This window comes from Ambystoma mexicanum, chromosome 5q, assembly GCF_040938575.1.
Source record: "Ambystoma mexicanum isolate Mex_15411 chromosome 5q, UKY_AmexF1_1, whole genome shotgun sequence".
Taxonomy (NCBI): Eukaryota; Metazoa; Chordata; class Amphibia; order Caudata; family Ambystomatidae; genus Ambystoma; species Ambystoma mexicanum.
Genome location: NC_090933.1, coordinates 277,384,129 through 277,411,132, shown reverse-complemented (window position 1 = coordinate 277,411,132; position 27,004 = coordinate 277,384,129). Strand labels below are relative to the sequence as shown.

The following is a 27,004-nucleotide window of genomic DNA, read 5'->3' as shown; positions in this document are numbered from 1 at the left end:
ATGGCCCTACACTCCACAGGTAAAGTATAATGTCCAAACTCTAGAGTTGCAGGAGCCGGACCCTGAGGTTCAGTGATGCTGAGCCGTGGTGCAGAATGGCTCTTCCTCCTCCTCTGGAGAGAAGGTCTGGAAGTAGCGGCAACCTGATGAATGGAACCGCTGACAGATGTAGCAGGTCTGGATACCATTTGCAACATCCACCCCGGAGCGACTAGTATCATCCTGCAGTGACATTGAGTGTATTGATCACTCGTAGCAGGAGTGGGAGCGGAGGAAAAACGTATAAGAAAGGTACCTTCCAGGGAATAAGAAAGGATCCCCAATGCTCATCGGCTGTGAGAACCTGCTGGTGAACTTCTGACACTTGGAATTTGTCGCCATCGCAAAATGGTCGATCTGGGGCTGACCCCATTCGTGGAATAGAAGTTTCACCTTGTTCTGGCGAAGCACCCACTTGTGGCAAGAAAGTAGCTCCCTGTTGAGCGAGTCTGCAATGGTGTTCTTGGTGCCCGCCAGGTGAAAAGGGACAAGAAACATGTCCAGACGAATGGCCCAGTGCCAGAGATTCTGGGCCTCCCTGGATAATGCCAGAGTGTGTCCTGGAAGTAGAACATGGTGGTGGTGCTGTCCGTGACGAGCATCACCTCCTTGCCCCTTAGCGATGGCAGGAAGGTGTGAGAAAATAGAAGGTGTTTCACCCTCTAGTCCCTGGGGGTCTCTCTCTCAGGTGGCAAGGGCACGACCATCGCCTTTGGATCTAGACCCTGGGGCTGGACCAGTGCGAGAGGATCACCTGAATGAGGGTGTCTTCAGGTAGTCCGAGTAGGACACCTGATGGTGAGACGCGGTATCCCCCCTATAACACCTTTAGTCCATCCTACTGGTAGGATACCTGGGAACTGTAACTCTTCTCCCAGAGGGGGCTGTCTGTTCGAAAGTGTTTGTTTCCCCCACCCCCTTTGCTACACAGACTCATACCCGAGCATTGTACCCGACATGTCCCACTACTATGGTCAGACAAAATCAGGCAATTACTGTTAACTCACATCTGACTTCCATTAAGCTTACCCACATGGATAAAAGGCAGAGCACGAAATCACAATGAGTGAGGCAAAGCACACGAAGGTACAGCGTTTTCCAGACGGCAGACGAACGAGGGGAGAAAGACGGCAAACCGAGAAGGGAGAGCAAGGAGGGAGATGCCCTTGAACTTAACAGGCGAGAAACTGTTACTTTCCAGAAACCTTCAGATTAAAAAGGCGTAAGGCCAGGAAACCAGACTGAAGAATCCTGCATTGTGTGTCAGGGATACAGAGGGCCCTCCTGCGTGAATGGCCGAGTTGGGGGAGGAGCAACAGCTGATGTGGTACCGTCCTTGGCTCCAGAAATAAAAGCAGTGCCAGAGAGATCAACACAGCCGGTGAGTTGGGGAGACCAATGCAAAACCGGTCTCTGTTGAAGTCAAGGTTGCAAGCGGCAACACTGTATGAAGAGCGCAAGAGCGAAGAATATTAACACACGTGATGAAAGATTTAAGTAAAGCTGAATTGCCGATGGATTTTTGGACTTTAATATGAATTAGCGAAGGTAGGAGACAAAGAGTGGTCTGGCACCGCGGGTGCGATCAATCGACGGTCTCTGTGTGATGTATCCAGCCAAGAAGTGGCAGAAACAAAAGCAATAAAGTGAAACCTATGGATGAAGTGACTCAAAGTGGTCCTGCAATGGTTTAAGAAAAATCCATCGCACAGTCGAAAGTCTTCGAATTTTGTTAACAAAAAGAAAGCAAAGAAAGTGAGATTATAAGGTCCGAGCCCGATCGAGGGAGACCAATTGTGAACTCGTGTTTAAGGGGATCCGAGCCCGACTGGAGGAGACCTGTGGTTAACAGTAAACCTGAGAAATTGTGAATGTGAAAATCCTAATGAGAAAGGAACTTTGGTACTTCTTTGTTATGCCAGGCACTTTGCGATAAGAGACTTTTATTGGGAAAGAGACTTTGGCGCAGAAGGCCCAGAAACCTATGTTTTGAACTGCATCCTTGTGGCAGAGAAGCCAGAGTGTGTGCGAAGCTCGAGTTTACCACCTTGTCCCATGCTGAAAACGTGGGGAAGGGAAGCCAACTGCTCAACTATCCTGACATATTGTTTCTTGTACACTTTTCTTTTTGCATACATCGTTGTTCCACACCATTTGTATTTAGAAGGAAGGAATGGCAATAAGTTTATTAGTATAGGCCCTTTTATTTTGACAGAGACTCTACTAGGACTGTGTTATTATTTGATGGTCGTAGCTTGCTCCCATCCTTAGATAGGCGTTCAATCCACTGAAGTTCGATAAACACCCTTGAACTGGGATCACTTGTGTCTGTCTTCACCGTTTGATACCATGCCTTCCTTACATAGGACTTGAGGGCCCAGAAGACAGCCTGGAGCTCCAGGACGTTGATGTAAAGTGTATTTTCTTCCGGCAGCAAGAGGCCTCTAGCATTCAACTGTCCGCTGTGATCTCCCCAAACTTCCAGAGAAGCATCCGTGGTGACCGTCTATGGTAAGGAGCCCCTTGTGTGAGATGAGAGTGTACAGTCCACCACTGTATTGCTTGTCAGAACCCTTGTTGAGGGTGATCTTGTCCGTCCAGGATCCCGAGACTTGCAGCACCTCGAATCCAGAAACTCCCAGAGAGGCCTCATCTGTAGCCTGCACAGTAGGTCAAGGTTGATGCAGGAGGACATCATACCCAACAGCGACATGACAGCTCGCAAAATAGCCGACCGCGATGACGACAGGCGCTGCACTTTATCTAGGATAGCAACCACCCTCTCTTCCGAGGGAGATGTCAGGCGAGTCACCGTGTTGAGTCGGGCTCCCAGAAACAGAGCGTTCTGCAATGGCTCCAAGCAGGACTTTGGAAAATGAATGGAGAATCCCAGATCTGTCAGCAAACTCCTAGTTCTTGCTGTGAGCTGGCTCGCCAGAGCATGGGGCGCGCCAAATCGTCCAGGTAAGGGTAGACGTGGATGCCTTCGAGATGAAGATGCTCTCCCACAGGAGCCAAGCACTTCGTGAAGACCCTTGTGGCCAATTTCAGGCCGAAGGGAAGTGCCTTGAACTTATAGTGTCGCCCCTGGTCCATGAACCGCAGGAACTTGTGGTGCTTCCGATGAACGGGGACATGGAAGTAGGCATCCTCCAGGTCCAGAGAGTCCAGGAAGTTGCCTTCATCCAGTTAGTGGAGCATGTGATGCAACGTGACCATCCTGAACTTCTGGGACTTGAAGTACTTGTTCAGGCGTCGCAGGTCCAGGATCGGGCTCCATCCTCCTGTCTTCTTTCAGACCATTCATACACACATTCAATTTCTTCATATTGGCACATGGTTTCATAATACATAGCTTAGATCTGTAGCCCTATGAGGATGGAAGCTATATGCAAACTTTGCCTTACTTCAGGGTAGAGGGAGTGAGAGATCATCTAAAAAATTAAACAATTAAAACCTATTATCAAACAAATTCATTGCCATCCTCAGTTATTTAAACAAACACAATAAATGGGTCTGTGTAACATTTTTCATTATTACACTAGATTGTACTCACCTCCAATGTTAATCTTGGAGGTAGTACAAACACTCTGTGTGTTATATCTATCATGAAACCATGTGCCAATATGGAGAAATAGAATGTGTGCATGAATGCGGAGTACGTGTGACCGGTAGAGGAATTGAAATGGAGCATTTGACTGAATATATGATTGAGAATAACCTATTTTGTTTTTGTACCATAATATGTCTGATGAAATGTTGAATAAAATTGTTGTGAGAAAATAGCGAATGAGTAGTGTGTTGCCATCCTCGCTCTAATGGTACATTTTGTTGTATATATCTCATTCCCACCTGGAGGTCTGTAGAATATCTCAGGTATACCTTTCTTTTTTTTTTAATTCTTTCAGTCCAGAAAGTACCTGGAGTAAACCCCAGAACTGTGGAGGTGCTGCGGAACGGGTTCTATCTCCCCCTTTTTCAACATTGCGTGGACCTCCCGCAGTGGCTGCGCCACGTGCTGCTCTTGTCGAGTTACAATGGGAATACAAGGACATCTGCGTTGTAACTCCAAGGTGTGCCACTGTCCGAGAGCGTCCAGCACCCATCTGTCGGCGGTGATTGTCTTCCACATGTTGACGAACCTGGGGTGCATAAGTGGGGGTGCGAGTCCCCTGCTGGTTCAGGCCTGTTTCAGTGCCGGGACCCTGCGCCGTGGGCCAGCGCTGTCCTCCGCTGCTGTATGCCTGCGAGAAACCTCAGTATGCCACTTGGGTCGTGGAGCAGAAAGGCTGCAGATAATGAGTGGTGAGGACCTGCCGAGTTTTCCCCTTGAGGAATGAAAGGATGATGACTGATGTTGCTGTGGGTACTGTGAGAAACCAAAGGGTGGGTGTCCCACCCGCTAGCTCCGGGGGATCTCCCGCTCAGGAGGCCAGAGCACGGCCATCGCCTTTGAATCCAGACCCTGGCGGTGGACCAGTGCGGGAGGATCACTTGGGCGAGTGGGGTGAGCTAACCGATGGTGAGACGCACTATTCCCCCTTTTTGATTCATCTACCCCATCCTATTGTTCAGGATTTTCCGAAGTCCCAAACCCACCCTGCCCCGCTTTTTACACAAACACTGGGTCGAGGAAGAGGGTGACAGAGTAACCAGACTAACACTCTCACATCGTACTGGACATGTCCTGCTAATCGGGTCAGACAAAGTCAGGCACTTTACACTAAGTGCATACACCTAATACCAATTAGCTCTCCTCACACAAATAAAAGGCAACACCTAAAGACACACTCTGAGCAAGGCAGAACCACGAGTACAAGCAGAACTTCCAGGGCGAAGGCACACCTACTGGAGCAGAGCCACGCACCCAAGGACGAGAGCAGCTGGCCGAAAACCCCAAGGGTTCCCTACTGGAGGTCGTTGCCTCAGACAGGACGCGAAAGACACATGGAGCAGGCCAGACCCACAAGTGAAGACTGCATTGTGTTTCAAGGACGCCGGACACCCTCGCGGGTGAACGGCAGAGTTGGGGAGGCGAGGCTAAGCCTGTGGTACTAACCTTGAATCGTGAATTGGAAATACTAAAAACAAACAATAAAGAGACGCACACAGCTGATGAGTTGGCAAGCGACCTGAGAGACCGGTGGGTGCTAAAGCGAATGAAGTATCAACAATATATCGCAAGTGAAGGTTGCATGCGTTTGGATGAGACGTGAAGAAAGGCAGACCTGTGAACGAACTTTGAAGTAAAGACAGCTGTGAGATCAGCGATACTGGAGTGGTCCGGCAAAAGGAAGTAGCCCACTCGAAAGTCTCTGTGAACGGTACAATGTTTGACGCCATAAAGCAAATGAACAGCAAAAGTGAAGTAAGCAAGAAAAAACGTGAACTTTGAGTCAAAGTGGTCCTGCGGTGTTCTGTAAAGAGAGCCACGCACATTCGAAAGTCTTCGACATCCGAAACTGGTCCGAGCCCAACAGAGGGAGACCTGAAGTAAGATAAGCTTGGGGAAGGGATCCCCCTTGCATGTTTGCGTTGAACTTTGACGTGAGAGGTCTGTGCCCGAAAGAGGCGCAGTTACGTGAACTCTGTGGTGAAAGGCCTGAGCCTGACAGAGGGGGACTTTTGTGAACTTTGTGTTTAAGTATTATTTTTGGAAATTGAGAAAAGAGACTTTTTAACGTGGAAGTCCAGGCAGGCCTCAATCCACAGTTTGGCTCTGTATCCAACACTATAAACAGTTCCAAAGTGTGTCATCCTGCCTACAGCCTTACTCCGTGAGGTCCAACGTGGGGAGGAGAGCTAGTTAAACCGCATTTATTCTTTGAACACTGATTTTTCCTTTGCATACGTTTTTCCTTTATACACTTGCTGTACAAGAGATAGGGCAGGCATTAGGTTATGTTAGTACAGGCCATTTTGATTTGACAGACTCTACTAGGACGGTTTTATTTATCGTTTGATGGTCGCGATTACCCCATCTTAGTTATAGGGCAAAGTAGGAGTTTCTCCAGCCTCAACTTTTTCCATAAAGGTTTTACAAATTGTATCCATTGTGTCAGTGTCATAATTGTGATACCATGCCTCCCCTACAGTACCCAGCGAATGTGCGTCTCCGTGTCAGTCTAAATGATTTGAAGAGACTAGTTGACCATCTTGCCAAACAGGTTTTCCCTGTCGAATGGCATATCCAACACCTTAGAATGAACGTCCGGCCATAAATTGGTGGCTTTCAGCCATCACTGTCAACAAAGAGACACCCCGTTTCACATCTGATAGAATCCGGTGTCCATAATGTCCACTGCCACTGTGATGACATGGTCTGAGGCCCCCTCCTGGAACAGCTTCTGCCTACTTGTCGTCCGAAAGGAAGTCCAGAATCAGACCCAGCTTATACCAGAGCTCCCAATCGTAGAGTGACAAAATGGCCTGGGCATTAGCAGCCTTAATGGTGCTAGCAGCCGTATAGATAATCCTCTTCTCCATAGCGTCCAGCTTCTTCCCCTCCTGGTCTGGGTGTACCATGGACGAGGCTGACGGGTACGCAGAGCATTTCCTGGCTGTGGCTGAGACCACAGAGTGAGGTGAAGGCTGGGACCTCAGACACTTGGGGGCAGAGTCCGGGACTCTGAATTTCTTCTCAAGCCTGTCCCGCTTGGGGGGTTGGATGGGGCGGTGCTCAGATGTTTCAAAAGCCCTAGGTCTTCATCCCAGATATCGTTCAACAAGGGGACGGACATGATGGAATCCTTTTTTCGCCTACTCAGGCACCAGTTGAAAAAGATCAGAGGCCCTGGTCATCATTGAGTGGAAGGAGTCAACCTCATCTGGAGAAGAGGCCCTGTGCGGGTCATTCGTGCCTGCTGTTTCTCCGTCTGTGTCCGTCGAGTCTGTAGCCGCCGTATCCGTGCCTGTGTGCGTGGCTGGATCGCCTGTCTGAGTCAAATCCTGAGGTGAAGGCGGCGGTGGCGATGGTGTTGGTTCGTGTCTTCGACCAGCAGGGTCCTTTGACTTGCGTCTGCGCCTAGAAGGGCTTTCGGAAGGCAGTCTTGGAGGACTTCAAGACGGAGCAGGACCCGTTGTAGGTGGCATTCACTGCTGAATTTCTGATACCAGCGTGGTCAGAATGTCCCTGGGTTGAGGTGTAAAAGGTGTGAGAGGCGGCGGCTCCGGACTGGTACGCCCCTTCTGGAGACGTAGACAATAAGGTTCTGCCTGCAGTGACCCATTCTCCAAAAAGGGTCACTGGCCCCCTTTGTGGTCTGAACAGAAGACCTTGGGCAGGTCATCACCCTCATCAGAGCTAATATAGACGTGCCCCAGCACACTCGGTTCTGCTCCTTGTTCTGTACCCTTCCTACGGATTGCTGGAGCCCTAATCCCTCCCTTTCTCCTGAGACTTCTGGGGGGAGGAGGCTGATGTCCCCTTCACGGGGGTCTTCACCAAAGCTGTGGCAGTTACCTCACACTGTGCCGGTAACGACACCTGTGGAGTAGCCGTCACTGTGACTTTGGGCACCACCTTTGTGGTCTGCCCCACTTTTGCAGATGTAGTGGTCATCAACGAGTCAGTCGACGGGGTCGTTGATGGTGTGGCAACATCAGTTGTTGTCGATGTTGCCGTTGATGATGGTGTTGCGTGGCTGCTCAGATGCCGAAGGAGGCAGAGAAGAGCCCACCTTGGGTTTCTCCTTTGTCGCCTTGTCTGCCAATGGCAAGCAGAGTTTCAAAGGGGTCAAGGACTTTCTCTTTGAGTGCGCGACCCTCGCTCACATGATCACTGTGGATGTGGCCGGTGGTGCCGATCTCGACCTTCCTGAGCCGGGAACCGTAGCAGCAGCGAACCCCGAGGGATCCGTGGTGAGCGGTCTTGCCTTCTTTTGGAATCCTGCAGGCGGGGCGTCCTCAAAGGACCTCAACCTCTTATATGAGGGATTGGATTGTGGGACCGGCCAGTCCTAGGGGAAGCATGACCAAGGCCAAGGCCAAGTCAGAGGCTTACCCGATTTTAATGATGCCGCCAGCCTGCTGTAGCGGTCCTTCTTAGTCTTTTTCAAAAAACTATGGCAGACCTACTCATCATGGTCCAGATGCAGACAGTAAAGACAACTGTGGTGTCGATCCTACACGAAAATGTTCTTTAGTCCACATTTCGCACAGAGTTTGAAGAGGCATCTCTTCTCCTCGGTCACAGTGAAACAGGTGCGAAGTAGGCCCGAGCCTGGGCCTTCCGATGAAAGATCCTCAATGTATTTTGATGTTCCCTGACACCGGATCCCATCTGCCGATAGTCAACATCAGGTCAAACGATAAATCCCAAAATTGGTCAAAATATTAGGAAAAAAGCTCAGAGAGCACCAAGAGCACTCCCAACACTGTAGCATGCATTACACATCTGAAGATGGTCACCAGGGGTGGAGCTTAGGGAGAGGACTGTCATTGGATGGGGCAGTATGACTCAGAAGTCAGTGATTGGTTTACAGGAGAAATACAGTTTTAAAGCGAAAGGGAAACCGTTTTTTCTTTTACTGAGGATTCCCATGCCCGACGACAGTGAATATTCCTGAGTATGTGAATACATGCCAAACTCCATGCTGGAGAACTAATGATGCAGCTGTGACCACTTAAGAATGTGGCTGTGGGTGTGATGACAACATTATTGTATCTTGATCCATCTGTCTAAGCCTGGCATCTAGTTGTTTGATGATTGATGGTATAAAATGTTGTTTGAGCCATTATTTTTTGGCGACCTCTAAAACATACTTTTGGAAAGGGATGCCTGAGTGATTCAATGCTCTTAAAGCGAAGACCTCTGCCAGCACAACTCCTTCTGGTTGTGTTTGCTGTGGTACTGGGGCCTCTAATAAATCTGTGAATCCTTCCATATGATCATGGAACACACAAGCCGAATAGGGTAGATCTTCATACTCCTCTTCAAACTCTTGGCGTAGCAGGGATTTGTCCTTATCCCAAAGAGCCTGAATTGCAACAGGTATCAGATTAGGGTTCGTAGGTTGAGATTGCATAGCCCAAAGCTGTGAAGGGCCCAGGTTATCCTGCACTGGTTGCAAAGACGTTTGTACTGGAGGCAGAGGGGAGGGGCGGGGTGGATATTGAGTGGGCGGAGGAGATGGAGGCATTGGCTGTGATGCCTGAGAGGCTGAACCTGATGTATCACTTTCTTAATTAGAGATTTTAATATCCCTGTCATTTGTTAAGACCTCATGAAGCAATCAAAAAACCTCTCCTCTCCTCACATGCAGCCAGTGCTTGCTGTCCCTGAGGGGTAGAGCCTTGCGCTGCCACTGTAGGGTCCCATGTAGATGTGAATAGTCTACTTCCCAATTGACCACACTGCAGCCCACTACACTTGATCTCCATGGGCGAGTACAATAACCAGTATTCCACTGTGCCTGATATGGGCTTCTGTTGCCACAGAGGCCAGAATGTCTGCAAGTAGGCTGCACATGCCGCTCTGAAAATCTACGTGGTTGTGTGGCCCATTCCAAAGGAGAAAAGGTTAATGCTGCTACAGACTCCTCATCCGTCTGAGAGCTTGGCCCCCCGAATGGCTTGCCGCCATTGCTGTGGTGGATTTGTGGGGAGGACACAGAGGCTGTGCGGTCGGTGCAGGGCCCTGAGATTTAGGACTTTGAAGGCCCTGGAGATTTTACAATGTTTTGAGACCGACCTCAGGGTTACCCCCGGTAGGCTTTACGCCCCGAGGCTTTCGCCCGAAAATCAAATTGTGTTTAGGACCCCCTCAGACCTAGGCCCGGTATTAGAAATTTGCCACCCCTCTGACCGATGTCCGGTAATCGGACAAGCCGGTCTCTCGACCTGGAAGGATCTACATACTCCTCGGTGTGTGCACCGGTAGCCCGAGAGGCTTCAGGTTGAGTGTTATGAGGATCTCTAGAACCCTGTCTCAGCGAAAAGCGGAAGAAGTCTGCTCAGGTACAGTCATTTTTTGTTTTGCAACTAGCAAAATCCTTGAGGTGATCTGGAGGTGACCGTGAGAAGATCTCCCTCAACCTGGATAACCAATTTTTCAACTACCCGGCCGTGAGCGCGTTGCACACTGTGTAAGAATCCCACCGGTGGTCAGGGCACAAACACTACAAACAGAGCGCCTGGGGGTGTGATGCAGGGAAGGATGCCTCACACGGGGCGCACCAAATAAAACAACTTGGGGCAGACTTAAACCGGGGAGCGAGGCTCTGGGGCCAGTGAAAAGTGAAGAAAAAAATAAGGAAAAACACTGGGGAAAAACTGCTACGTATTAAAAAGCTCACCCACTAGCACAGGGTTGGTCTGATCCTGTCCGTGCGCAAAAGAGGACTGAGGTGAAGCACCGGTGGGTGGGGCTGGCATGGCGTGATTACGCCTGCAGCCGCATCCATGCCCACACTAAATTTAAAGTGGAAAAGCGCTTTCTGAGGGGAAAAATGGTTCTGGTCCCGACCCATGCAGTATGAAGGAAAGGGGATGAGATTTAGGAGTAAGTGGTTCTTCATTGTCAGGAGCACATCTTCCCAGATGTCATTGAGCACAGGGATAGAGACAACCGTCCTTCTTGCCTGCTCCTGACATTGGGACAGGAAGCCTTCCTTCCTCTGCTCTTCAGGTAGCATTTCAAACATTCTAGTAGCCCTGGTTGTGAGAGAATGAAAAGTACCAATCTCGTCAGGTGGGGAATTCCTCATGGGTGGACCATCAGGTTCACCATCCACAGGAACAAGGTAATCAAACTCATCAGTCGTAGTATGAGTAAAGGCTCCACCCTGGGAAGCGCTGTCTTCCTTGTCTGATTCTGAGAGATCAACAGAAGGGCACAAAGCCAATGGGGAGACGCTGCTGCGGCATTTAGGAGGGAGCCGGGGCAGCAGGCAGCTCTCCTGGAGGTGGCGGGACCAACAGAACCCTATACTGTACTTCATACATTAGAGTCTGCAAAATAGACAAAGAATATGCCTCCGGTTGACAGGGGGTATGTGCAGGCTGAGGAGAAGTCCAACCACAAGCAGTACGTGGCAGTTGCATTGGCAGAGGTTGAGCAGGCGATGGTGACGAAAGGACATCCCTTTCCTGGTCATCTGAAAACAACCCTTCCAGGACCTCTATGTCAGTGTCTATCACATACTATAGGATGTCCTCAGGGGGCACCTGAGAAGAGCCAGGGACAGCAGGGGCAACACAAGGTTGTTTGCGTTGAGGAGAGGTGGAAGAAACGGATGGGGCTCATGGACGGGCGCTAGAAGAAGAAATGGTAAGGATTTCATGGTCAAAGAAGTTGCGACTGTCGTCGACGGAGGAGCTTTCGTCATCGATGAGGTATAAATCTTGGTCGTTGATGATTTTGTAGTTGTTGACGAGACCGTTGACGGGATGGAAGCAGAGTTGATGTGCTTCGTTGCCATCAGTGAAGAGCGAGTTGTTGAAGTTGTTGCCTTCATGGCCATAGATGTCAAAGGAGTCGTCGATAGAGCTGTCGACTAAGCAGTCAACAAGTACATCGTAGACTAAGGCTTTTTACGTGGTGACTTAGTTATCTTGACTGCTGTGACATTGGCAGATTTCGCGTGGTTGGCATGTTCCTTACTCTCTTCATAGAAAGCCCCCTTGTGGGACCTCGACCTGTTGGGAGAGGAACTGAGCTCCTACCGCCTTCTTTGGCAGAGTAAAGCAGCTTCGAACAGACTCAGAGTCAGAAGCAACAGTACATTTGTCAAACCAAGTCACCAACCTTCTATGCCGGTCCTAGAGGGTCTTGTTTGAAAAGGATTGATAAACAGAACACAAACTGACATTGTGTTCTGGATACAGACAGTAAATGCACTATATAGGCTGACCTTCCACATAGATATTATTCAAGTGGTAGGTGGCGCACACCTTGCAGAGGCTTTTCTTAGCCTGTGGATCAGCCATTACGGCGAAAAAAAGGAAAATGTCAACAGGCCTCAATTCCGAGGCGGCAAACATCCAGACAACAACTGATTACCACAGATGTAAAAAAACACCATAGTAAAGAGCTCAACAGGTTTTCCAATTCAATAAATAAAAACAATAAAAATGTAGAAAAAAACACAGATCGTCGAAATTAAGAAGATATTTTTCAGAGGACTCCCAACACTTGAATGTGCGGTACTAAATCCGAAGATAGTCTGCAAGGGTAGAGCTAAAGGAGTCTTTGCCTACTAGCAGTGGAGCAATACGATCCAAAATGGCTAGAAGAGAACATTGACTGCCGTTTCAAATTTTTATGTAAATTGCCTGAATGTTACAGAGGATTCCCAGCCTGACGGCAGGGAATATTGTAACAGCATGTGAATTTATAAATGTTCCAATGCTTAAGAAAGAGTGAATCTTCTAAATTTCATTAATATTCTTAAGACCATCTGGGATATGTGATGTCAGAGGTGGGATATCGTAGACCCCGACAGAAGTCCACCAATGCCTGAGAGCACAGGGCCAGTTATCTAAAGTCACCCGGGACAGCTGAATCTTTGAAGCGGAATAAGCAAACGTTGTGTTAGAGCTTGCCTCCCTGAGTTTGGATTCTGGAGAAATAGAGGCCCTGGAGAGGAGAGCGGGAAGTAATCCTTCAGACCAAACCACCTTATTCAGTGCACAACCCACTTTGACAGCCAAAGCCAGCGGGATATTTTTGGAAAAACAACCAGAAGGAAGGCACTTCAAAAGCCCTAGCAACACAAACCATGAATCAACTGGGGGACGATCCTTTCAGGCATTGGAGAGATGCTGCTAATCTAGAAGAGGAGGAGGTGATCCTTTTTCCAATTCATGGGGTGGTGGAAATGCATGCCCTTCAAGAGCAAGACCCAACTAAGATGGAAGGCCCGCTATGTGCCCTAGTTAAGGGGCAACTACACATTAACCGGCAACAACTAACGATAGCAGCCCTGCAAACTGTGATGACGGAAATAAGAGAACAGCCAGCAGTTTCCCCCTCTGGCCCCCGATCTTGATTCAGAAATCAGCCATGAGGAAGACCAAGCTGCTTTCTTTATACATTTGAGAGGGTCCCCGAAATGGCAGGGTGGCACTGCGACAGATGGATCAGCTACATCGCTTTATTATTGACTCGGGAAGCAAGACAAGCCTTCAACCCCGATGGGCAAACACTGTACAATGACATTAAAAGCGGGATCTTGGAACATTTAGGGCAAGACTGAGAGCACTATCTAATGAGGTGAAGAAATCTGTGCGTAAAGCAAGGAGAAGCAGCAAGACAAATGTATACGAGTTTGGGATCTCTTAAACAAGTCGTTGGCCAATAAGAACTTTGAGGAAGTGAGGGCGATGGAAATGCTAATCCTGGAGGAGTTTGTGGAATCACTACATCTATATTTACAGAAAAAAACAATAATACCCAACAGAGGGCTATGTCCCTCATAGAACCAAGGGCAATGCCAAAAAAATCTAATGAGCCACAATCCTCTGCTTGACTAAGGGAGAAAGGTCCATGGGTAAGGAAGCCTAAGCACAATGTCCCAATCTCATGAGGGTTCTGACCCAGACCAGTGAAGGCTGTGGATGCACGCCTGATGCAGCCCCAACACACCCTGAACCTATCTGATGTTAGGCATTTGGAAAACCAGGACACCTGGACAGGTTTTGCACAAGACAAATTCATGCAGATTGGTTTCCTTCACGGCAGCCATGCTCTAGCCTCAGACTTGACCCACACTTGAGGAAGAACCCAACCCTCAGTATTTGGCCGATTTGTTTCCAAAAGAGGGAGAGGAGCCAAAACAAGGAACTTAGGCTGAGTGTACTAAGGAGGAAACTGATTCTCATATCCATATTCCTGTGATGGTACAAAGACTCCAAGCAACTGTCCAGTAAGAAGACCACAATTTAAACCAACTATGTGACGACAGAACAACTTCAACCCCACTGCTTAACCCAAATAATCTGCTTACATGGGGATGCTGATCTTTACCCACAAACACAAGGTGATAAAATCTTGGGGAGGAACCTTACCATTCCTATGATAGTTATGCCTGGGCTCCCGGAGCAGGTCTGAACTGGGACTTATTTTCCCCTGTTTTACCAGTGTATTTAGCTAAGCAAAAAGACACAATCCTCTTTCAACAGATGGGAACCTCAGCTAGTCAGCCAACAAGGAGGGACAGATAACACAACACCAACGGCAGAGGTATGGGGCAAGGCCATTGCCTGGTCTGGGGGGAGAAGTCTACCCTTAGCGCATTCAAAAACCTGTGCCTGGCTGTCTGGGTGCAGACCCAACACCCCCTCCTTAAGTCAGACTCCGGTATACCGGAAGCCATTAGTGAACAAGGGATCGGTGGAGGAGGGGTCCATGGTGGCAGCCTGAAGGCCCCACAAGGCAGAAGAACAAGTATAGAGATGGCTCGCTGAAACTCTGTGGAGCCCTGAGGAGGGGACTGAAGAGGAAAGAGCCCCCCAGCTCGAGAGAGCACACAATGGAGGAGGTAATCGGGATCGATGGAACGAGTCATGGAACAGAGTCGGTTGCCAGAGCTTGTGAGAAATGTGCAGGCAGAGGGAGTGGCTGCTGCATCAAAGAGCAACAGCGAGATGGGGCTTCTGGCCCAGGAGGTTGGACTCCCTGGCCGTGGGCTTAAGCTCCTGTTTAAAGACTCAGGCAATTAACACATCCCGGGACAACGAGGAATATGCAGATTTGGGAGAAAGGAAGAGCCAATCCCCCAGGAGGGAAGGGGTATATACGAAGGGAGCAGATGGCTGCAGGTCAGAGCGGAGAGGGACCAGAAGACCAGCACCCGGTGGAAACAAGTGTGGACGTATGAAGTAGACTTGTACAGCAAGCATGGAGTGGCACACGGGCAAGCAAGGGTCTGCAGTGTGACTGGGCATTAATGGGATACATATGGGTATAAGGATAGTAAGGAGTTTTTTTAAATGTATATGTGAGTGGGAGGAAGACTGGTAGCAGCAAGAACAGTGGTAAGAGAGGGAGGAAGAGTGGTAAGAGGGAGGAAGAGTGGTAATAACAGGGAGGAGTAGTAGTGTGAAGGGGAGTAATAGTGGAGGTTGAGAAGGAGGGGTAGAGGTGGTGGTGGAGAGTAAGATAAGTAGTGGCAAGATCAAAGGGTGGATGTGAGAAGGGGGAGTGTCTGAAAAAAGAGGGAGAGGAGGAGAGCCTGGGGTTCGCTAAGCAGAGGAGTTAGAAGACCAAGCTGAATCGTACTGAGTAAGTGCAAGGCACTATCCCACCCCTTAGAAAATTAACATTGGGGGAGTGTAGGGAAAGTTAGAAGGTCCCAGCGGGAGACAGATATCCGTCATTTCGGGAATCACCCTTAGCCAAAGTCAGCTTTGAGACAGTAGGGGTTACAGATCAGTAGAACTTGCAGGGTTCTAGATGCCTGGGATAGGGAGGGAGTCTCAACATAAATGAGAGGGAGAGAGGAATGATCCTAGGGCCACTTGGCCAGCACCTATCTCAGCAGAAGCATTTAATCCCGCTGCCTGTCTATCAAGATAGGTTACACAAAGGAATGCTTATATGTTGCCCTACATGCAATACAATTATTGAACCTTGCGGAGATTCCCAATATTCTTAAGACCACCAGTGACAGCTGGTATCAAAGATGCACAAAGGTGGTGTTGCACAGAGCAATGAGCTCCACTTCAATGAGGCGGGCCGCGGCAAATAACAATCGCTTTCATGAACCACCAACACAACTAAGATGACTGACCGAAGGAAGGAACCAACAAAGCGGATGTTAGCAAGAGAGGACTTGGCGCACTCAGGAACTGAGTGAAATTAGGAGTGAGGTGGCAACAAGGGAAGGAGAACAACCTGCAAGAATGGCTGCCGAAGCACCCTGAGGCGGATGCTGGTGAGGGAGAGAGCAGCGAGAGGCAGGAGTCCCAGCAAGCCTCGTAGAGGCCAGCAAAGGCACGTGAGGGTGAGCAGGAACCCGCGCTGAGGCAGCAGGGAGAGAGAAATTAGGCTGGGATAGCGGACCCCTACCCACGCAGCGGCCCACACTCCAGTGGGGCCTGGTTACGCCAGGTACTGGTGTGGAATCCATACACACCACACAGACCACTGCATGCTGCGGCATCAGGGGACCCAAAGAGCAACGCCTCTGCTGCAGTGAGAGGACGGGTGACCAGAGATTGACGTCAGTTGTGGGAGGAACCCCTGGCATTAAAAGCAAGAGAGACACAAAAGATGAGTTTGGAAAACCTTTATTGTTCTCTAAAAGAGTTTGGAAGAATGCCTATCTTGCCCTACGTCTAAGATGGGAGCACGCTCAATCTAATAAATAATAAACAGAGTCTTAGTGGAGTGTGTCAAAACAAAATGGCCTATGCTAACAGACCTATTACCAGCCCTTACCCTAATGTAACAAATGTGTGGGGAAAATGCATATGCAAAAGGAATAGTATTCACAAAATATTATGTCAGGATCAAGATGGCTGAGTCAGTTCTCCTCCCCACGTTGGACAGCACATAATAAGGCGGCCCCCGTAGACAGGATAACACTCTGGCTCAGGCTCTCAAAACAAAGGCAGTTTAAAACATGGATCGAGGCCCGCTTGGCCTTTCACAGTTAAGTCACTAATTTCAGCTTTCAAAAGTTCTTTCACAGTTCAACAAAGTTCACGCAGGTCTCCCTCGGTCGGGCTCAGACCTCTCAAAGCAAACATTTCAAGTAAAAGGTTCACGTAGGTCTCGCTCAGTCGGGCTCAGACCTTTCAATCACAGCACTTGCATGGGTTCCCTTCCCCAAGCTTAATTCACATTATTTAGGGATTCCCTTCCTCCAATTCATCACACTTCCGGCCTCCCTCAGTCGGGCTCTGACCTTTTCCTGATGTCGAAGAGTTTCGAATGTGCGAGGCTTTTGCTATAGACCTCTCAGGACCACTTCGAATTTCCTTTCAATTCACACTCTTGTGTTATTTGCCCCAGTGTCTCTTGGTCTGGGTAGTTCAGTATCATAAGCACAAAAGTTCAACATTCACCTTTTGACTTCCCCTTTTTGGTGGGGTTAATCTTGACCATCACACATTTTAAAGTTCATTCACCTTGTCGCTTTAGAACAAAACACTTCACCTTTCGCAGAGACTTACGAGTGGGCTACTTCCTTTCGCCAGACCACTCCTCTACTCAGTAGAACTGGCTTCACAGTTATCAATAATTAAAAGTTCACCACAGGTCTGCCCTCCTTCGTGTCTCATCCACACACGTGCATCCTTCAAATGCGAGATATACTGTTGCAACCTCAGTCTTTCCTTAACACACACCAGTCTTTCATGTCGCTCACCAACTCACCGTCTGTGTGTATTCCTTTCCCGTCTTTGCTGTTTAAACTCACAAATCAAGGTTAATGCCACAGGCGTGGTCTCGCCTCCTCAACTCAGTCGTTCACTCGAGAGGGCCGCTGGTATCTTTTCAGCTCAGGGATCTCCCTCAGTCAGGTTCAGACCCCCTTTTACAGTTCCCACACGGGTCTCCCTCAGCCAGACCCCCCGTGATTTGCCAAATTAGAAGTCGTTGAACTTCAAGTCCCAGAATGCACTTTTCCCTGTTTCGCTCCCACTTCGCTAGCTTCCCAAAAACAGCATTCCAGTATTTTGGGAGCTGCAGGAGTTCAAGGGGATGCTTGTTGAGGTCAGGGTCTCGCCACCTGCACCACAAAGGCCTGGCCTTTCCTGTGTTGGTGTGGAGGTACTGTTGTCTCTCCACACTGCAGCCTTCCCTGTACTCGCAGGCCCAGCAATCTGACTGCCCTTCTCCCTCCAGGCCTTCCAGGGTCTCTTCAGCTCGAATTCTCTCCCTCTGGCTTCCGTGCTCCATCCAGCATCCCTAGCTCGCTCAGAGTGTGGCTGTGTGTCCTGCCTTTTAAACTGAGGGGGAGGCTTAGAAGGTTTCAGGTGAGACTGATTATCAAGGGAGGTCTGACCTTGCCTGTTTCTATTAGTGGGACAGTCCAGTCTTAGCATAGGGAAGTCTGTCTTCTGTCTCTGAGTGTGGCTTTGAGAAATCTTCATCCTCTCAGTCCCTCTCTTCTTCGTCTCAGTGTTTTTGGAAAAGAGAAGTGATGGGGGGATTATGGGAGTTGTGTAGTGGTTCCCGGGTAATTACATGCCAATTGGGTGTGATGTTGTCCCATCAGGGAAGGTAAGTGTATGGTTGTGGATAGGTAGGCTCTTGTTCAGAATATCCTAAGACCATGCGGATGTCGGGTAGGTGTACCGGAAAGGGGGGAATACTGCATCTCTCCCGAGGGCATTCCTCCCACAGTCCCCAAAGATCCCCTGCTCAGGCAATCCTCCCCCGCTTGTCCATCCCACCACCCCCCACCCCCCGGTCGGGATCCAAGCGCAATGGCCCTCCCCTGGCCACTGAACAAAGGATCCCTGGGGTCTATCAGTGAAAACGTCCTCAGGCTTCTCACAGTTGGCCCTTAATAAGAGCTGCTTCTCCTGGGACACAGAAGAGTTAATCTAGAAGGGAAGTCTGAGCTGAGGCAACTTGTGGCGCGATCGCAGGGGCTGGGTGTTTGAAAGAGCAGCAGAAGATGTATGTGTGGAGCTCTGTCTACAAGTCTCATTTTTAGGGCGGTGAGGGGATAGAGGTGGATGGCAGGGGGAAGGGATGAGGAGCGGGGGATGCGTGGGGTGCGCTGCTCTCGGTTTGCAAATGGTGGACACGTCCACAACCTGGATGGGTGATCCAGGGATAGTTGCCATTTGGTTACATGGTATAGCCTAGGGGTTAAGAATTTCGAATAGTTACAAGGGTGGCGGGGGGCAGTCCGGGAGGAGAATGCATTGGGAGAGTCAGGATTGTTTGAAACTAAAGGGTAATGCATACGTTAGAATCATGGAATGTCAGGGGACTGAACAGCCCGAGCAGGAGGGTGACCGTGCTTCGGGATATCAGGAAAAGGGGGGCAGGAATAGTTTGCTTACAGGAAACACACTTGATGAAGGGCGCTTGAGAAGCAGGGAGTATCCGTTGCAGGATCATGCCGCTTTGGGGTGCAAAAGAGCAGGGGTGGCAATTCTGTTCCACAAATCTGTAAAGTTGGAAAAGATTTGTGATCGTAAAAGGGAAATTTGTAGGTCAAATTTACACTTGGGTCTCAGTATACGTGCTTAACCAGGGGCAGGAACGATTTCATGAGATGTTCTTAGACGAGCTGGGCAAGTTTGGAGAGGGCTAACTGGTGGTGGCGGGGGATTATAATTTGGCCATGGATTAGACTATGGAACGCTCATGCGGGGCGAGGGGGCACGCAATGGGAATAATGTCCGAACAACTAAGAGGGAGAATTGAGGAGGCGGGTATCCGGGACGCATGGTGAATACACCAGCCCCGAGATAAAGATATGAATTTTACTCACATATCCACAAAGCATATTCCAGGATTGATTATTCTGGCAACGCAAAGGGTGGTAAGGGCAACCACAAGGGTACATATAGGCAGCATAACAGTGTCGGATCATGCACCGGTTATGCTGGAGTGGGAGGAGGGAGGGTTGCAGAGAGGGCATAAAGGGTGGAGGCGGCGGCTGGGAGAGTACCTCCTCAGGAACAGAGGGATACAGATGCAGGTCGAAGCTTAAATAAGCAGATATTTGGGGGAGGATAAGGAGGGGAAGGGGATATAGTGGAACAGTGGGACAAATTCATGAGCCGGTTCAAGAACCTTCTGATATGAGCAGATTAGAAGCAGCCCACAAGACTAAGGGGACTAACAAAGTCGCTCGCCAGTTGGCCTACATGTCGGGACAGCTCAAGGAAGATCGGTGGAGAGTCCCCCTACTGAAGTGCAGGCAGATGTTTTATGAGCACGGAATAAGGTCAGGATGGTCCTAGCGAGGCAACTGAGGGCCAAAGAACAGAGACTCTTTGACCGTATATAGCAAACCTGAAGGGCAGGGGGGAGGAGACTCGTGGGGATGGAAGGGGGTAAGAGAAGGACTATACAGGAATTCTTTGCTAGTCTACACAGCGAAGGACTGTGTGACACTGAGGGGCAGCAGACATATCTGGCAGGATGGACAGGATCACGGCTAAAGAGAGCAACTTGAGGAGTCAATAACATGGGAAGAGGTCCAGCGTGCAACTGCTAGACTAAAACCACAAAAAAGACTGGGAGAAGGTGGGGTGACAGCAGCGTTCTATACGACATTCAGTCAGCAGCTGGCTAAGGGTCTGGCGGAGGTCTTCAATGGATTCCGTAAGGAGGGTAAGATATCATCTTCCATTGAAATGGGTCATATTACTCTCATCCCGAACCCGGGGAAAAACCCTCAGTTGAGCTCCTCGTATAGGCCGATTGCGCTTATCAATGTAGATGCCAAGCTATATACAAGGGTGCTAGCAGCCAGGCAAGAGGGAGTACTGCTGTCTCCAATAGCACAGGACCCATCTGGATAATATGTTCAATAAAGTAAGAAGGGTCCTGCACATTATTGACACAACCACAAAGAGGGGGAACTCAATGCCTACGTGTTTGTTAACACTAGACGCTAAAAAGATGTGATACTGTGCAAACTGGGGCTTTATGATCCAAACGCTAATAAGGGTGAGACCGAATTATCTGAAGATGGTCCAGGCAAATATCAATCCCCCAAGGCAATGGGTTAAAGAGAATGGTGGGCTGACAAACCCGTTTCCAATTAACTGAGGAACCAAGCAGGGCTGTCCACTCTCACGCTTGCTCTTCGCATTAGTAATGGAGCCTTTGGCACACCGAATAAGGGAAAATGAGGATGTGCATGGAGTCAGATGGGCAAACGCACATCATAAAATTGGAAAGTTCGCCGATGATGTGGTACTTTTGGTTACTAGACCGGAACTCTCACTGCCGGCAATATTCGAAGAAAAAGGGGCTTTTTCTACAGTTTCTGGGTTTACAGTAAACTACTCAACGTCTGGAATTCTCAACCTGTCAGTGGGGAAGGAAGAACGCGAGTGTTTGATGGCCAATACCCTGTTTAGATGGACGGGCAGTCTGGTCAGGTATCTGGGGATCAACTTGACATCAACCTTAAATCAAATAGTCGGATCGAACTACCCTTCTCTGGCGCAACAAATTAAAGTGGACCTGGCATGATGGAAGGGGCAGTTTGTCTCATGGTTAGGAAGGATTGCTATAGTGAAGATGAATATTGTTCCCCGTTTGCTATACCGGTTTCAGGCGATCCCTTTGCCACTGCCGGGTAAGATAATGAGGGGAATTGTTATAGTGAAGATGAATATTCTTCCCAGTTTGCTATACCGGTTTCAGGCGATCCATTTGCCAGTGCCGGGGAAGATAATGAAAGGGATTCAGGAAGATATAATGAACTTCATCTGGAATTGGAGGAAACCTCAGATAGGGAGAAAGATCTTATTTATAAGTAAATTGAGAGGAGGGGTGTGCTGTCCTGATGTGACTTCAGGCAGCACAAGCGAGAACCTTAGCTGAATGGGGTAGGGAGGCAGTTTCAGGACAATATCTTTGGAAGGTTCTGTGTATGAGAAGGGAGGATCGACCAAGAGGGCTTATAGAGAACCTGATAACAAGAAACACCTTAGAAATATGGGATCGGCTGAATAGGAGGCTACGACTGGTGCCATGGTATTCCCCACAGACCCCTATTTTTAGTAACGCTGCCTTCCCAAAAGTGTTGAATTACAACAGGTTTAAGAGGTTGTTCGCAGGGGGGTGGGGTGAGAAGTTAGCAACCTTTTCGACGCTTCAAGCCTCAAGTCTTTCTTGGAGTGCTGCAGTGAGTACGATTCGGGAAAGGAAGACTTTTATGCCTAGCAGCAAAGAAAGCACTGGGTTAATACCCCAAAGATAATGGAAGGGGCCACGAGAGGCATGATGGAGTGGGAAAGGCTGCTCTCTTTCAGTGAAAATAACAGTGGGCCAATCTCAGCCTTATACAAGATACTCTTGGATCAAGGGGGCAGGGGCAATTGGAGGTGAGGGGCAAGTGGGAGGCTTGCCTGGGGAGAGGGTGCACATAAAAGAAGCGGTGGCAGGCTCTGAAGGGGTGGCTTGGTCCATACACCTTAGCGCAGCACCAGGAGCTGCAATATAAAAGGATGCATAGGTGGCATTACAGGCCAAAGCGGCTCCACAAAATGTACGCCTCAAACCCTCCACTGTGCTGGCGGCAATGACAGGAGGAGGGAATGTCGGAACATGTTTGGGGGGGGTGGGTGCAGGGGTTGCCCACAGCTCCAACACGTCTGGCAAGAGGTGAGGTTGAGAGCCGGTGAGATGCTGGGGTTTGACCTAGAGCTAGATGGAGCTTTAGCACTCCTGAACATTACGAAGGAAGAGGAATCTGGACTATGGGGAAGTAAGGCGAAATTCTGTGCAAAACTGTTAATAGGCGACAGGCGCTGTAAGTGAAGCAATGGAAGCAGAAGGAGGCACCGTACATTGTACAGTGGTACTACGCAATTTGGGACACTAAGTATGGAGAACATGGCGGCATTGGTCCGGGGTACGATGATGAAATTTAGCAAGGTTTGGTCACCCTTTTTTACCTATGCTCTGAAAGACTATACACGTTTGTATATCCCAAAAAGTCTAAGGATACTTGGCATTCTTCCAGAGAAAGAAGGAAAGAAGGCTAAAACATGGACAGACAGTACAGAGATAATGGATTATCTAGGCTAGACCGGGGCGGGGGGCAGGTGCATGAGGGAGTAGTTATGTTGGGTGTGTTGGTACAGTAACTGTTGATCAATTGTTTAAATGGAATTTCACTGGAGAAACACGGTAAACCTCACTACATTTCTGAAGGTGATTACGATCCTATATGCAAATAAAGATTTGGGTGAACAAAAAGAAAAAATAGTTAAGAATCTGCAGAGTGCCAAACCATCCATCCAACTGCCAGACAACTCCAAAACAAACAACATAAAATACTCATCCAGTCATTAGTGCACACTCTGCTAGTCCATGACATCACTCATACATGTTTCCAGCAGCATGCATGCATTCATACAAGACACAACACAGCCCGATAGTAGATACATCTTTTGCAAAAAAAAAACATGTCGTCTTTTTAAGCCTACTCTTTTAAGGGAGTCTTAGAAGTAGAAAACAATATTTCCAAGTACAGTGTTCAACTTCTTCAGAAATGTTCTCATCACAAGATGTAAAACTCAATGTCTACACTTACCGTGTTATTGGCCTGAGCTGCCATCTCATGGGAAACATGAAGCAAGCACAAAACTGTGCTCTTTGTGACACCTTTCCCCATGAAAGATTGAGCATTTCCTCCCCATTCAACATAAAAAGATGTGATGACCTGCAAAGAAAAAAATAATCATGGTAGCCTTGCTTCAGTGATCAATAGATATAAGTACATAGGGGCACAGCAGATTTAGTTTCTGTTAGGAAGTGCTTTACAAGTATGCCTGTTTTGCTTTAGCAATCTTATCTCTGTCAAATAACAGCCATATTTAGTGTAATTGAAGTCGGCAAAGGAGGGAGGCATGTTGTTAAAAGGACAGGCCGCTGATCCAAACTGTAACTACAGCAGTCTAAGAGAATAGCCGGTCCAATCGACAAGAAACTATAGAGAGGGCTAATAAGCAAGTAAATAAGCAGTGGAAAAGGCAGCACCTGTGATCAAACATACTACTTACCCCTAGCAAATTTAATGCTCTGAAAGCCGTAATAACAAGGTCAAAGCCCCAAATACCCCTTGGGTAGAGGCTCTACACCTTGAAAACCACTGGATTCGGTGGTTTAACGTCCATTCACACCATAATGCAATTTATCATAAACAGGTCCTCTTGGATTTAAATAAGGTATTCCCATTGCACTTCTCTGCGTCTGCCTGTTGCCCTAAGGTCCTGAGCCCAAAGGGTTGGAACCAGTGCTGGAGGCAGGGGATAACAGCCAGCTCCACTACTGCAGCAGGAGTAGATGGCACCATTGGTATGGTCAGGGTTGAGATATCCACTTTTATCAAAGTCTTGAAGTAGTCTTCTATGTGATCTAAGGTCATGACTCTGTAGAGTAGCCCCCTCAATGCTCACACCAGAAGAAAAAAAACACTAGGGGAAAAAGAACCAGCACACCTCTTGCAAGGAGAACAAGCTTTATTCTCATTAAAGTCAAGCACGCAATAGCGAAGAACTCTGCTACTACGGAGCACTCTAACAAAACCAAGATGGACAGCAGTTTATAAGGGTGAAAAGCGTCACAAATGACATACATCACATAGGGTACTAATCCATGTAGCTGGTTGGTGTGACCCTATACATAGGCAGCCCGCTCCAAATGGGATGACAGATCATTGGTCCCGGCTCCTCCTGTCATCTTCTTCCACGTGGGGCTCTTCTCACTGCGTTATCAGGTGCTGGGCTTGATAATTAGCAATTACGTGTGCAACTCATAAGATTCCCTATCAAAGGCCTAATGTGCACCTGGTACTCCAGGCATGAGCGCAGAGGTTACATTCGAGGTCATGTTATCTAGCAAACCCCAACTCGATCCCAGACAGGTGGCCGCCGTTCCAGGTCTTCACATCCTGAGCTTTAAATGTGTTACTTTCGGTCCCTGGCACCTCGCAGCACACATCACAGGGGCCTTCAATATTCTTTTTTTTTTTGTAAACACTCTTTATTGGCATGTTGTAATAGCAAACCAGAAACAGATAACAATGCCAGCCTTCCCTTCCACCCCCTTAGACCCCCTTCCCACCCACCCCACTAACCCCCCATTCCCCTCTTGAAACTTTTTATTAACCTTTTATGACATCATCGAGATCACAACTCCAAAGGGTCCCCTCCACCCTCCCCCATTCCACCCTCCCTCCAGTGTCCAGCTTCTGTCCTCCAGGCCTCCATGCCTTCCATAGGTCACCAGCCTTCAATATTCTGTTATGATCATTAGAACAAATGGGTATTTAAACAGTTTTATTTTCTGGGGTCTTGGGCTAGCTGATACTCTGGAATGTTAGGGTCTTGGGATGGGGCATCTGGTCACTGGAACTTAGGGTTTGGGCTGGCCTGGGTCAGAGGCTTGTGCCCTCCTTCTCGCGGGATAACTGCTCGTGGGGAGCTCTTGGCCGCCTCAAGGTCTTGCCGGATGAATTCTTTCTTGGTTACATTTGCTAACAGTAAGAGACAATGAAAGGTTTATGGAACCTCATGAATTTGGCCTTCCGCCACTACCGCCCAGGCTGCAGCTTGTTCTCACATTCACACACTTATCTCTATGTCTTGTGTTTGGGTCTTCTGTCGTGGCTGCAGCGAAAAGCCTGGCCTCAATTTAAAGATGGCTGCTATTTTCCAAGATGGTGTTCTATGTCTAGTACATTCTACACCCAGTTTCACTATAGTCTATCCCCTAATACAACTTCTATGGGCATCTGCCCCCTTGTATTCTTCCCAGACACCTACAACACAGACTTGGCCGCTGCCACATTCGAAAACTCTTGAGGCCTGGGACGATCGCCCCCGCTTCCCAACAACTCTCACCAATATACCTTACAACACAGTCTCCAAAAAAGACCATAGGCAAAGGCACAGTATGCAAACCTAGAGACAATGGAGTGTGAGCACACACCTGTGACTGGGTGGCCAGATGAACTGGCGGTACAATGATCTCACTTGAGTGGCCAATGCATGAGTGAACAGGTCCAAGCTACATAGGGGTACAGAAGCCTAGGGTATAACAGGTGCAGGCACACAGACCAGTGTACTTGCAACAAAGAATCCTGTAACCAAGGTGCACAACAGAGCAGGCACTGATATTGAACACAGTACAGACCTTAATTTTTTGACCTGGGAGAAAAAAGGTTGCCACTCTGGTATGGTCCGGGGATTAAGGAGCCAAAGAGCCAAAGACTGCATCTCTGTAAGTGCTCCATAAAGACCAGGGGTGACCGCCCCTCCACCAAAAGCATCAGGGAAGGGTCCTCCTAATCTCCCCAATGATCCCTGCAGGGACAATTAGCTCAGCCAGGATTGGAGTTTCAGAAAAGCATCTCTGGAGCATGCTTCTTCATTTTGGGAAACTTTATTTCCCGTTGCATGAGTTACAGAAAGAAGCCTTCACTCGTGGTAGAAACCAGGCCTCAGGAGATCATGAACTTAGAGCTACATTCAATCTAGACTTCCGACACATGCTGTTCAACCAATACTTGGCACACCTTGCCCACCGTATCGCTGCTCTCTGTCCCAACTTTCAGTGCTATGCGGATGATACCCAGCTCATTTTCAGGCTACCCTCGGCCTCCTCCTCTCTTTCCCTCATCTCTGACTGCCCGCCTGCCATCCGGGAGTGGTGCGCCGCCAACAACCTCTGCCTTAATGCCAGTAAGACTGAGATTCTACTCATCGGCACATCACTCCCTCCTTCCCTGCAGCTCTCTGGCCGGCCTCTCTTGGCCCTCTTCCTACTGCCACCTGCAAGGCTAAAAACCTCAGGGTCATCTTCAACTCTGCACTCTCCTTCTCCCCTCACATCTCTAACGTCTCTAAGAAGTCACACTACCAGCTACACCTCCTCAGAGGTATTCTTCCTTTCCTATCCTTCCCCCAGAAGCTCACTGTCTCCAGAGCTCTGGTCCTCTCTAAGCTGGACTCCTGTAACAGCCTCTATATAAATCTGCCTGCCTCTACTCTCCGCCCTCTGCAATTTATTCAGAACAGGACTGCAAGACTTGTCAATGGCCTCAAGCCCATGGACCGTATCTCTCCAGGACTGACATTTCTGCACTGGCTCCCAGTGGCTGCGAGGATTACATTCAAAACCCTCTGCATTGTACACAAGGCCTTCTGGGGCCGCAATACCTTCAACTCTCTCTTCCTAAATATCTTCCTTCTCGAGCTCTTCACTCCTCCGCCTCCAACTCCCTCAGGGTCAGTCGCTTCTCCAAGCAACGAGTTGGTGGCAGATCACCCTCTTCGGCATGGGCCTCTCTCTGGAACAGCCTTCCCGCCT

General features: G+C 48.9%; 1 protein-coding gene across 1 annotated transcript in view; it reads right to left on the bottom strand.

The window, feature by feature from the left end:
* The window catches only part of RTTN (rotatin), a 2,784,523-nt gene that overhangs the window by 976,581 nt on the left and 1,780,938 nt on the right, over nt 1-27,004 (bottom strand). The window contains exon 30 of the mRNA XM_069620779.1: nt 23,226-23,354. Within this exon, the coding sequence (XP_069476880.1) occupies nt 23,226-23,354 (129 nt within the window). The remainder of the gene's footprint in view (nt 1-23,225; nt 23,355-27,004) is intronic.